Source organism: Electrona antarctica (assembly GCF_951216825.1).
Source record: "Electrona antarctica genome assembly, chromosome: 21".
NCBI lineage: Eukaryota > Metazoa > Chordata > Actinopteri > Myctophiformes > Myctophidae > Electrona > Electrona antarctica.
Window position 1 is genome coordinate 8402496 of NC_136802.1, and position 12367 is coordinate 8414862.

Consider the following 12367-nt stretch of genomic DNA (forward strand, 5'->3'; position numbering starts at 1 on the left):
GAAGTTAACTGAAGTTAAAGGTATATTCAGTGATTTCACTTAATTCAAATATCACTTATTTTTTCTTATTTTTTGGATAATCCTCCCTACTATAAAGTGTGCTGACCATATAAGGAGTTTCTCCCTGTCCCCAGTGAGCCCCTGGGGTCAAAAAACCCTAGTTTGGATGTTGGCCCCGATCACCCTTTAATCACACCTCGCATGCGATTGGTTTAGAAATGCCCGTTTTAATATGGGCGGGAACCCCTTTTGGTGTTTTAAGCCATTGTTATACTTTAGCTATTGAAAAATGGCAGATCTACAAGCTCATAGTGCAGCACCGAGTCAATCTATGAACTTGTAGGTCTGCTATTTTTGAAAAATCATGAAAATGTGCCTCAAATCTTTGAATACTCAAATCTTTGCTTCTGGGGAACAACATATTTTCAGATGGGGGGGCGGAAGCATATTACATATAATTCTTGGGGTCCTTGACATGAAATATTGAGCACCACTGATACAGAAACATACGTTTTTTCAGAAAACTCAGGATTTTTAAGACATTTATTTAAATTTCGATGTCAGGCCTAAATGGATTAATAATAGTTTCTCTCACAATAACCCAGCTGGGAGAATGTGGGTTGAAGATGTCAGGTGGTAACCTGACTCCGCCAGATGGGGCAGCAGAGAGTACACTGTGTACTCTCTGCTGCCCCATCTGGCGGAGTCAGGTAAGTCAGGTGGAGCATCATGGCACACCTGGCTAGCAGTGCATGGAGGGGTTAATTTCATTATCTGAAATTAAAATAAAACATGTTTTGTAAATCATATTGGATTTCATGCATTCTTTCATCCTATACTGTTTTCAGCTTCTGTAAAGACTTTCCTCATAATACCCGAAAAAGTAAAACTAACTACCACTTTAACTAACCAATTTTAAACTACTTATGCACTCTTATGTAAACTAAGTCAAACACCAAATGGATAAGACAAACCATTTAAAAACAATATTAAACTCAGCTTTCACCATGACTGCCTGACATTTTAAGACTTTTTCCTCTAATATTCACAATATCCCCCCCCTGACTTCTTACACTTATATCTCACATCAGATTCAGCCATTCTACCCATTTGCTTGACAATAGCTAACCATGTACAAAGTTGTAATGTACAAAGTTCTACTGTTAAGAATCTGAAAATGAAATGGATCCCTGACTAATGTTGTATAGAGACCTCTGCTGGCCAATGTAAAGTATAACATTTAATACTTGGGAGTTGGGGCTAAACTAAAAAAGCATAATGAGTTTGTTTTCCATTCTAAGCTTGAGTTCCATTGTGTTTTGGATTTGAGAGATAATTGCATACTGTACTACAGTGGTTCTCAAATTTCTTCGTGTCAGGGACCGCCAAATTGACACTTATTAGCCGGCGGACCCCCAATTTAAAAAGATATGCCATAAGAGAAGATTTTTATGGCTCTAGCAGTGAATCGGAATCCCTCAAACAAGAACGCAAGGACAACACAAGAGACGGTCGCGGCCACACAGCCAACTCAAGGTATGGCCACTGAGCCGACTTGGGGACCCAACGCAAGGACAACACAAGAGACGGTCACGGCCACACAGCCAACTCAAGGTACGGCCACGGAGTCGACTTGGGGACCCAACGCAGCTCCTCCAAGGAAAACAAACAAATTAACGGAGCTGAACGTGAATCCCCCCCACCGCCCACCCCTTTTTTCCCCTCACTGTATATGTTTCTTTTCCCTTTTTACCTCCTTTATGATGAATTCCTGTTCTGTCTATAGAAGTGTCTATTTGTACGTCTCTAAACGTTTTGATGATTTGAACATGGTGGACCCTATTGGAAACAAGTGTAATGCTTAATTGGGTCGTCCACTCACAGTTAACAGCCTTTGTATTGAGTTTGTGCTTGAAATGTACTGTAATTCTGCAAACTGTTAATAAATTCTTCAATCAATCAATTCTCAACCATTTTAATTTCAAGTGTTTGACTGACCCACCTCTAATGACATTTCTATCTCTGGGACCCCAATTTGTAATTTAACTCTGAGAGTCCAAACGGACCCGTACACTCAGAGTTAGACCTTTTAATAAGGGTCCATTTGGTTCCTAACTATCTTTTAGCTGGGGGGACCCCCTTGGAACTCCCTCAAGGACCCCTGGGGGTCCCCAGACCCCACTTTGAGAACCACTGATGTACTATACATAAAGATTGTGACCTTTGTGTGTCCTTATAATGCACTCTGATGCATTTTATTGATTGGTGCACATACAGTATAGCCTTACTGTAGATGACAAAGGGGTTCCTGTGGGTGATGTTACTGTAACGACTGTAATGACAACAGTATATCTGGATGTATTCATGCTCAACATACATTGCTTGTAGAAGTACAAATCGTTGCTGTCAGGCAAAAACATTGTATCACTAATAGAGGTTATGCACGTGACATCATCATCAAACCCGGAAGTTATGCAGGAACGCCTACTGAGTGGCAAAAAACTACTTTCTGGCCTTGAAAGCCCATACATCCAAAAAGAAAAGTCCTATCTGATTGCGTTAAACAATGTTAAACTCACTGTGCCTGTTGCTTTGCCACTCAATTTGCCATGCACTCGATGTGCCATTCACTTTAAGCATGCGCATACCCTCTATATTCCAGCTTTTTTTCCCCCAGTTTGTTTCGTAAACTAATGCCCTACTAAGAGTACTACGTTAACGTGTTGCATTGGTTATTTTAATTATTAAAAATAATAATAATAATAATAAAAAGGAGATTTTTTTCTTCTTTTTACATACAAGGTTTACACCCGACACCAACGAGTACAGGATTATTTGGGAGTAGTCAGGAATCAAAAACACTGTAGGTTTAATAGAAATTCAAACATCATCTTCTGTCTACGAAAAAAAAATGCATTCTCAAATTTTTAACTAAAGCACCTCAAAAAAAGACATTACACCACGAATCTAAGTGGATTTTTAAAAAGAATCTGTGAAATTTTGGATTTGTGAAATTTGTAAAATTCAGATTAAACAAATAGTGTGCTACAATGTTACTCTCAGTGGTCAACAACTATCACTCATTTAGTTCAAGCAAAAAAGTATTTTGTTCACAATATTATAAATACAATAGCAATACCGTATAAACACAATGCTTACTTTTCACAACTCTCTCTCAAAAAAAAGAAAGAAAGAAGAGAAAAGGAATTTGTAATTTTAACACTTGACACCTCAAAGCAAACTTAATAAAAAATAAATATACTATATATAGTAGTCAGGGGGAGTCAAATAAATACTTAATACTTGAACCTTGGCATACACTGGCAGGGTGGAAATTAAGGGACTTATTGAGGTTCAACCTTTAACCCATTCAGAACAGGAACCCCTTTTGGTGTTTTTAGCATTATGTCCCACTTTAGCTATTGAAAAATAGCAGATCTACAAGCTCATAGCGCAGCACCGAGTGCCGCGCTACGAGCTTGTAGATCTGCTATTTTTGAGAAATCATGAAAATGTGGCGCAAACCTTTGAATATATATTCTTTCAGAGTCAACGTTTTAAACTCATATCTTTGCTTCTGGGAGGTCCCTGGAATTACATATTTTCAGATGGGGGTCAGCGGCCAAATACAGATTCTACCAATGTCAGAAGACAAATCAGAAGACATTTGTAGAATCGTTCCCAGGTCTAAATGGGTTAATACTTAATACTTGGCATATACACTGGCAGGGTGGAAATTAAGGAACTTATTGAGGTTCAACCTTTAAATTAATAAAGGTTGAGGCTCTAGTTAGTGCATTCAGAACAGAACAATGGCATGGAAGGGACGTCGTCAGTCTTTGTAGTGCGGCTTACAAAATAATTGATAAGAAGATACTGATGTGCCCCAGTCAGTCAGTGTGCTAGTACCTACATCTGATGTGCCCCAGTCAGTCAGTGTACTAGTACCTACATCTTTCATGCCTTGGCAAAGTGTTGTCTAACTTATGCTGCGGTTAGCACCGACAATAGAGGGTATGCGCGTGACCATACCCGGAGGTTATGTGGGAACGCTTACTGAGTGGCAAAAAAACGACTTTCTGGCCTTTACAGCCCAAACGTCCTATTTGATTGCATTAAATGACTTTAAACAACATTAAATTCACTTTGTCACTCACTTTGCCACTCGTTTTGCCACTCGATCTGCCATTCACTTTATGCATGCACATACCCTCAATAGCTGACCTACAAGCTCACGGCGCATTGCGTTCGCAAAGGCATTGTGAGCTTGTAGGTCAGCTATTTTCGGCGAGCGACGACGACGTCGCTGTGTGACAATGTATGAATCGGGCTTTTAGGGTGACACACGGCTCGCTTGTTTACGAAGGGTGATCAGTCGTTCTCTGTGCTCAGACAGGTGGCAGGAACAAGCTTTCAGATTGTACAGTAGTCACTAATATCTCACACACACGGTTAAAAACCACCTAAAAATATTATTGTCTCGCAATTTCGCAAACCAAGATACTCTTTTTGTAGTGTCCACTTTCTTGGTTCCTCGGGCCATTTCCAAACGTAGGCATGGGAACCTTCTACCATCTAGTGGTCAAACTACACGCACACCTTGGCACTGAAATTAAATTAAAGAAAGAAGGAAAAAGGGCAACTATGGAGTGCTGTGTGGTTGAAATAAACCACCATTGGAGTTCAGAAGTTATTTTACAGCTGGATGATTACACAAAGCCCAAAGGACAGCAGCCTATTTAACAAACCCTTCATGCAGGGATGATTTAGACCAGCTGTCATGAGTCGAGTACTTAAACTGTCACAAATAATGTTTTTTCTTTTGTGGAACTTGTTTCCCCACACATCTCTATGACACGCACAGTACAGTACAGTACATGCATGCATAAAGAGAACAGCCATGAGCAAGGTCCCTGGAGCAGGACAGGTAGTGTGTCTTGTGCATTGGGGCATATTGGATCATGTTGCAGAGGAGTTGTGACCGACCAAGTTGTGACCTCCGAGACTCCTCTACCGCTTAAAGGAGCATTCAGTGATTTGGGTGATTTGGAAAACCACCCAGTCCGCCCCGGTAACAAAATGTGCACATGCACGCTCTACAGTGGGGGGAAGTGTAACAGGCTAACAGCATGTGCACCAAGGCCCCCCCCCCCACTCGATCCTGATTGGAGGAAGGCCCCTCTCATCCTGATTGGATGAAGGCTTTGCCACCCAAAGCCCAAACCGAAACTAGGGTTTTTTGACCCCAGGGGCTCACTGGGGACAGGGAGGTACTCCTTATATGGTCATCACACTTTATAGTAGGGAGGATTATCCAGAAAAAAATAAAAAATAAGTGATATTTGAATTAAGTCAAATCACTGAATATACCTTTAAGCCCAGTCCACCACACCAATGCAACCAGTCGCCAAGGAATTGCAGAGGTCTGGACTGACCATTTGCAGACCGGTCGGTCGGTGCCCATTTGCGGATAACGGTTGCAAGGAGTTGCATTGGTGAGGACTGGCCTTAGGCCACTTAAAGCTTATATACTTAATTGACAGGGGTGGGTCGCCCGCGTATATATATACTTGGTTCCCTCACCCCCTTTTCCCCATATATACCAAATCTCTTTGTGGATAATAGCAGCTCTACAACATACTGTATATACAACAGCTTGTATATATGAATGACCTTATTGTTGCTAGTTTCACCTATTATGATATGCCCGGAATAGTGACATAGGATTCGTTTCATGTGGTAAAACTGCCTTTCTAGTACAAAGTAATTACAGTAGCAAATCACACACACTACACTTGCAAGTAAAGGCCTGGACCTTATCAGCCCTGTACTACAATTTGAGATAAGATAAATGCCCATCGCTATACGTGGCATTATAGTATTCTGTAATTTTGTTTGCCTCCTGGAATACTGAGGAAATAGTGTAGCCGCCATATACTGTACCAAGATATTTCCAATATAGAAAATGAAGCTAATAATCCTGTGATCGTATTGGTTTTTACCTTCAGTGATTTGTCAGTAATGTCATTGTCTCTGTTTTGCTCGCGTTGAATTTGCATCAAAGACGTGTTGTTAAGCCTAAGTAATTTATACTTACTTGTAAATACTTAGCAGATCTACAAGCAGGCATCGTGAAGCTTGTAGATCTGCTATTCTCAGCGTGCGTTTGTGCAACACCCGCACGGAACACAGTATATATACAGTAAGTAGGGGTTGTACTTGTACGTCAGCAGTGCTACGTTAGTCTCTACGTTAGTCAGCTCTTCTCATTTACTGTTAGGATTTTGTCCGCCAGGCTGCCACTCATACTGACCTTACAGTGTGTTACAGTCAAATTAGCTTCAATTCCCACAGTTTCTAGTAGTTCTGAAAACCAATGATAATGAGCTTTGTTTTTGTTTTTTTAAAGCCAGAGTTCTATGGTTTGGTTGGGAGAAACTAGTTGACATTAAACGTGATCACAAAGCTGAAAGTGCGCATCCACCATTTCAGCTAAAATACCAAGAAGTACTTTCTTAGCGACGGGTATAGGCAGAGCGTACAGTACGTAATTAGTGAGCAATAAATTACATCTCTTTCAAGTGGAGGACAGGTAATTGGGTCTCCAAGCCTAAATGCTGGCGCAGGCAGCTATTTGCTTTATAATGGGCTACACTGGGTGTTACACACTTTGACTCTTCACTGCTACCACAAAAATGTGAAGGCCGGCCGAGCAAAGCTGGAAGTTTTCACGGGTGACCGACTGACTACTCCTTGGTTCTTCTGTTCAGCAGCGCCGGGCGGAGGTCGGGTACTTGGTCTTCAGACCCTCCTTGAAGCTACGGAACAGGACGCGGTTCCGCTTGTTCTCCTCGTCCTTCTGCGCGTGGAACTCTCCTTGCACCTTGAAGCCTCGGTGCACCACGAAGGCCGAGCTCAGCACGGAGAACTTGTAGCCGGACACGTGGAGCTCACACGCCTGGGGAGGAGGATGGAGGTGGAGGTAGTAACAGGAGAACAGAGAAAAACATTATCTTTAATAATAAATCAAAAGAGGAGTATAGAGCGTCGCAGTCCCGCCCCCTTTCATGACGACGCCAGGCCCAGGAAATAATTCCCAATGCATTTTTCCCAGACATTTCAAAAAGTAGTATTTATTTAAAGACCTTTTAAGCGTCGTACAAAGCCAACTCGAGTTGTGTCAAATCATGACAACAAACACAATATTTTGGACCAAACAAATAATTACAAAAGATGAAAAACAACAAAAAAAGTGTTGTAACCTGCCGTTTTTTCTGGACAAAGCCAACTCGAGTTGTGACAAATCATGACAACAAACAAAAACATTTGGGCCGAAGAAATAATTAGAATTTGTTCGGCCCAATTTTTTTTGTTTGTTGTCATGATTTGTCACAACTCGAGTTGGCTTTGTCCGCAGCGTAAACGTCTTTAAATAAATACTTTTTGAAAAGTCTATGAGGAAAATGAACGGGGAATTATTTTCCGGGTCTCTCGAGGGGGCGGGACTGCGACGCTCTATAGTGTAGACTGTAGAGAGCGATAGAGTTATATAGTTTGATGAAAAGCAGAGGAGACAGATGGGAGATGGTGATATAGTGTAGAGGAGAAGAAGAGAGGGGGAGGAAAGAGGAGAAGAGAACAGGTGAACAGATGGAGGAGAGGGACCAACAGAGAGACTTGGGAACATTGGAGAGCATAGTGTCAAACTAGTGTCACATCTAACATTTAGCAAATAGCAATTTAGCAACAGTCTTAGCAAGCATCCCAGAGACTTAGGTTAGTCTCTCGTTGACAGACTGTTGCCTCTCGCAATTTTCAAAAGCTTCCGTCATACAGTCTGGAGCAACGGAAGCTCGTTCATAGGTAACATATAAAGCGGAAGTAGAGCCTCCTCCCCACTTCCGTTTCGTCTTTACAGTCGCGCAAATTTATCCTAATATAATTTTCCAATATATGTTCGTGAACGGAAATGGCAGCTTCCTTACTCGTATTTCAGGAGCTGTAGTTCCAGACTCTATATAGCATTCGGAGGATTGTGGAATAGTTGTCTGGCTACGTGAGACTATGATCCATACAACCTCTTATGATGCCCGTTTCCTTTAAAGGAGCATTCAGTGATTTGGGTGATTTGGAAAACCACCCAGTCCGCCCCGGTAACAAAATGTGCACATGCACGCTCTACAGTGGGGGGAAGTGCAACAGGCCAACAGCATGTGCACCAAGGCCCGCCCCCACTCGATCATGATTGGAGGAAGGCCCCTCTCATCCTGATTGGATGAAGGCTTTGCCACCCGCCACCAAAACTGAAACTAGGGTTTTTTGACCCCAGGGGCTCACTGGGGACAGGGAGGAACTCCTTATATGGTCAGCACACTCTATATAGTAGGGAGGATTATCCAGAAAAAAATAAAAAATAAGTGATATTTGAATTAAGTCAAATCACTGAATATACCTTTAAAGTAGGAGAGTGCCACTTTAAGATGTATACCACCCACCTGGCTGATACGATTGAAGCCATACTGCTTGAAGCTTTCGTCGTACAGGGGGACGGTGCGGGGCCCGATGTAGAAGGGTTCCCAGGGGTCCACCCAGGCCAGCGTGTACGCCACCTCCAGGGGCCCCGTCCCCCGGGCGTGACTGTTGACCCACTGGGAGTAGTTGGTGGGGGCATGGCACCGAGGGCACAGCTCCTCGTAGAAGGGCCTCACCTCGCCCACCTGATACAGCTGAACGAGCTCGGACTTTGTGGTGGGCATCTTCCGCACGTGGCGGATCTCGAAGGCCGGCAGGACGAAGACCTCGTTGCTGTCCGGCTCGCTCCTCGTGATCATGGCCAGGAACTGCGGATGCAGGTCAGCGCTGGGCATCATGTCCATGTCGATGACCAGGACGTACGAGGACTCCGTGGTGCCCCGGGCCACATTGCGGAGGAGGTTGTTGGGGTACGAGACGTTCCCACCGATGGCGTAGTTCTTGTGCGCGTCCCGGTGGTGGGTCTCGAGCCTGGAGAACACCGAAGAGCAGTCCTCGAGCCCCTCAAAGTGCTCCCGGTCCTGCTCGGGGAAGCTGGCCAGCTCGCCCGACAGGCAGACCAGGTGGAAGTCCACCAGGGCCTGCACCTGAGGGCAGAAGACGCTGAGGGCGTAGGCCAGCGCGGTGGCGTACCCGACGTCCTGCCCGTGGGCGAATATGGCCACGGAGAGCGGGTTCTGCCAGCGCTCCAGGAGGGAGTCCAGGTGGTGCAGGTTGTTGATGGTGGTGTGCGTGGCCAGGGCCAGGACGTTCACGTTGGCCACGTCCGCTCCCGGGTTGTGGTTGGCGGTGTAGTCACTCTTGATCAGGTTCTTGTAGATGCGGTACTGCCCGCTGTGATCGAAGACGCCCCCCGTGGACAGAGAGTACCGCAGGCGCTCTTTTCGGGCGTTCTTCTCCGGGTTCTTCTTGCCGGAGCCGCCGAACAGCTCTGAATAGCGGTACCTGTTTTTGGATTGATTGATTGAATTCTTATTAAATATTTAAAAAAAGCACAGAGGTACAGATTTATGCAAAAAAATATGCTAAAAGGATTAACCAAAGAAAGCCTATGGCTTATTTCCAGATTGAGGTCCTGTGTACTATTTAATTCTAGCCCAAAAGTTAGACTCTCGTAGATGTATTGATCGATAAATACATCTACATTTGAATACACAACAGGACCTCAATGGAACCTATTTAAATTTAAATTTAAAGACAAACAAACAAAAAAAACAACAACATACCGCTGCTGTTTTCCGTGAAACTTGGACAAGAAGGACAGGTAGATGAGCTGTAGGAGCGCCACTATGAGCAGAGCGCTCAGCACCACTTTGAAGACAGAGCATTTCTTAGAGAGATGCATTCCTTGTTTCCTCCAGAAAGAAAGATCCAGGCAGTCAGTGAAGCAACGGGGGTCCCGGGGGGGTGTTTACTGTAGGACAGCAGCTGTAACGCTGGGGATTCGACACATGATGACTAGTGACCCCATAACTTGTTTTTTTGTTACGGAAACGCTGCTGTCGCGAGCCGTCCGTCGTCTGCCGATCATAAAGAAACGAGTACTTTAAGCCTCATTCAGATGTTTTAAATGTTATTAATTATTATATACATCCTATCTTCTATCAATGGGATGTCTATCTATCTCTCCTCCAAAACCAAAACACAACATGAAGCAAGCCCTCTCTGCGCATGCGCCTCTGTGCAGTGTTCAGTGTTGCCAGATTGTGTGAGAGAAACAAGCAACAACAAGGTCTAAAAAAGAAGCGACCCTTTGAAAAGAGCAGATCTACAAGCTCAACGTGTCGCAAAAAAACCCGTTTTATTTTTTTACATTATATAATATATATATATTATAAGTATAACTACCAATATTTACATAAATGACAATGATGAACCGTCCATGGTTAGTTTACCAAAGCCGCTGATAACAAGCGGACATGGCAACACTGACGGAGGCGACGTATTACCGTACTATGGGGGTAGACTCGAAGCAGAAATTGGTCCGCGTTTAGTTTTACTACCGTACTGTTGAGAGTAGACACGAAGTGGTCATCGACAGGTTGTTGTTTTAACCTACACACGACTGGACTAACTACGACGACTACACGTTCTCTGCTCTCACATCATGGCTGTATTCAGCTATAGAGCTGCGCTCAAGAAAAATGTCTAGAGGGAAATGTGGGGTTTATTATTTGCAGCCTATTTATTTAATTTAGTACATTGTGTGGTATGACGAGCGTCCATTCTTTGACATCGCCACTAGATGGCGCAGTGGTAGCACAGCTAGAGAGAGGCGAGCGCTGCTGCCACTAGTTTATATTCCCACGTGACTCGGAAGTGATTCTCATAGGACGAGGTGGCCGAGTGGTTAAGGCGATGGACTGCTAATCCATTGTGCTCTGCACGCGTGGGTTCGAATCCCATCCTCGTCGGATAACATTTATTATGTTACAGCGCATTTTTTTAATTCGAATTCTATCACACAAGTATATTCTATGGATTTATTTATCTGTATTGATATTTGCCCGAAAATCCACATTTTATCCTGCCAGGCAAAATAAAAATGTAGGGAACTCAAACTGGCAAATGGCAATCTCTTCTAGATCACATAACTCAGCTGGCAGCTAATTTGCATGGAAATGTAATAATATTGTATACACGAGTGTTGATATTTTACATGGATGCTTGCTATGTATGCCCCTCAACATTTTAAAATGCACTGGAATTCACCTTCAAGTTATTTTAATTAATATAATGTAATCTATTCTAGACTGTATACAGGGGAGGGGAATATGTTAATCCAAATAACTAGCACATCTGCAATGTTTCCTGGGCTGGATGACATTATGAGTAGGTCATTGATGAAATAACGTGTTCAAAAGTAGCGCAGAACAAATGTTGTCCGCATACATTCATATACTTTTCAGATGGTCGATATTTCGATAGTCAAAGTCTGGCAGTGTGCCGCGGGTTCGACTCTCGATCCCGACCACTGCATAAAATGTTATTATATTTTGAGATAGGATTTTTGGTTTGATTTTCATGAGCTCATGATTCATGCCATAATCATATATATATATATATTTGAAATACTTCACTTTATGCACAATTACTTGAGATTTGAGAATATACGTATGAAAGTTTCACCTTTTGAATTATATTACGGAAGAAAAAGAACTTTTACACAATATTTTTTTTTAGAAGGAGCTGTATAGATACTTGGTCAAAGTGGATGCACCAGGCCCAGGGTAGATTCAAACCCTGATACTCCACTCCACGCTGGTGGTAAAGATGAAGTGCCGTGATTCTTAACCTAATCCTCCTTCCTCTACTGCAGTGGTTCTCAAAGTGGGGTATGGGGACTCCCAGGGGTCCTTGAGGGGGTTCCAGGGCATCCCTATAGCCAAATGATTGATAGTTAGGAACCAATTGGACCCTTATGGGCCTGTAACTCTGACAATGTACAAATGTCTCAGTGAACAAAAGCTGTCTAGGATCATAATGAAACAATTTTTAAAGTGTAACTGTGGCATGGGCTCAGGTCGCATGGGAACCGCAAACCGCAAGGTTCCCAGTTCGAACCCGGGCTCCCCCAGAGTTTAGTATTGATTGTCGAAGTGTCCTTGAGCAAGACACTGAACCCATAATTGCTCCCGTTGAGCAGGTTGGTGTCTTGCATGTTTCCTCCGCCATCGGTGTATGAATGTGTGCATGAATGTAATGCACTATCTGTAAAGCGTTTAAGCACTTTGGATAACGGCGCTGTAGGCCTATAATCTATTTAGCGCAAATGGTGCATTCAGAATTCACCATTTACCATGCTGTTGTGGATATAAGTGCTGCCATTTACAAT

General features: G+C 43.3%; 1 protein-coding gene across 2 annotated transcripts; it reads right to left on the reverse strand.

Moving 5' to 3' along the window:
• Positions 1 to 6305: 6305 nt before the first annotated feature.
• Positions 6306 to 10166, reverse strand: b4gat1 (beta-1,4-glucuronyltransferase 1). 2 transcript variants are annotated; one of them, XR_013788634.1, is made up of 4 exons: positions 9759 to 10166; positions 8496 to 9477; positions 6502 to 6958; positions 6306 to 6466 (listed from the first exon to the last, which is right to left on the reverse strand). XR_013788634.1 is itself a non-coding variant. In XM_079490914.1 (3 exons), exons 1-3 carry the CDS (start codon positions 9875 to 9877, stop codon positions 6767 to 6769), a joined length of 1293 nt encoding a protein of 430 aa, XP_079347040.1. In that variant the 5' UTR covers positions 9878 to 10166; the 3' UTR covers positions 6306 to 6766. The 2 variants fall into 2 exon arrangements, 1 of the variants encoding a protein (XP_079347040.1); XM_079490914.1 differs by having other exon boundaries at positions 6306 to 6958.
• Positions 10167 to 12367: the final 2201 nt, after the last annotated feature.

Excerpts from the sequence above, each read along its gene's own strand:
- b4gat1 (XM_079490914.1), bottom strand. The coding sequence starts at position 9,877 with ATGCATCTCTCTAAGAAATGCTCTGTCTTCAAAGTGGTGCTGAGCGCT. Across the intron at positions 9,478-9,758 it reads TTTCACGGAAAACAGCAGCG|GTACCGCTATTCAGAGCTGT; the intron begins GTATGTTGTTGT and ends ATCCAAAAACAG. Across the intron at positions 6,959-8,495 it reads GCTTCAATCGTATCAGCCAG|GCGTGTGAGCTCCACGTGTC; the intron begins GTGGGTGGTATA and ends CCTCCTCCCCAG.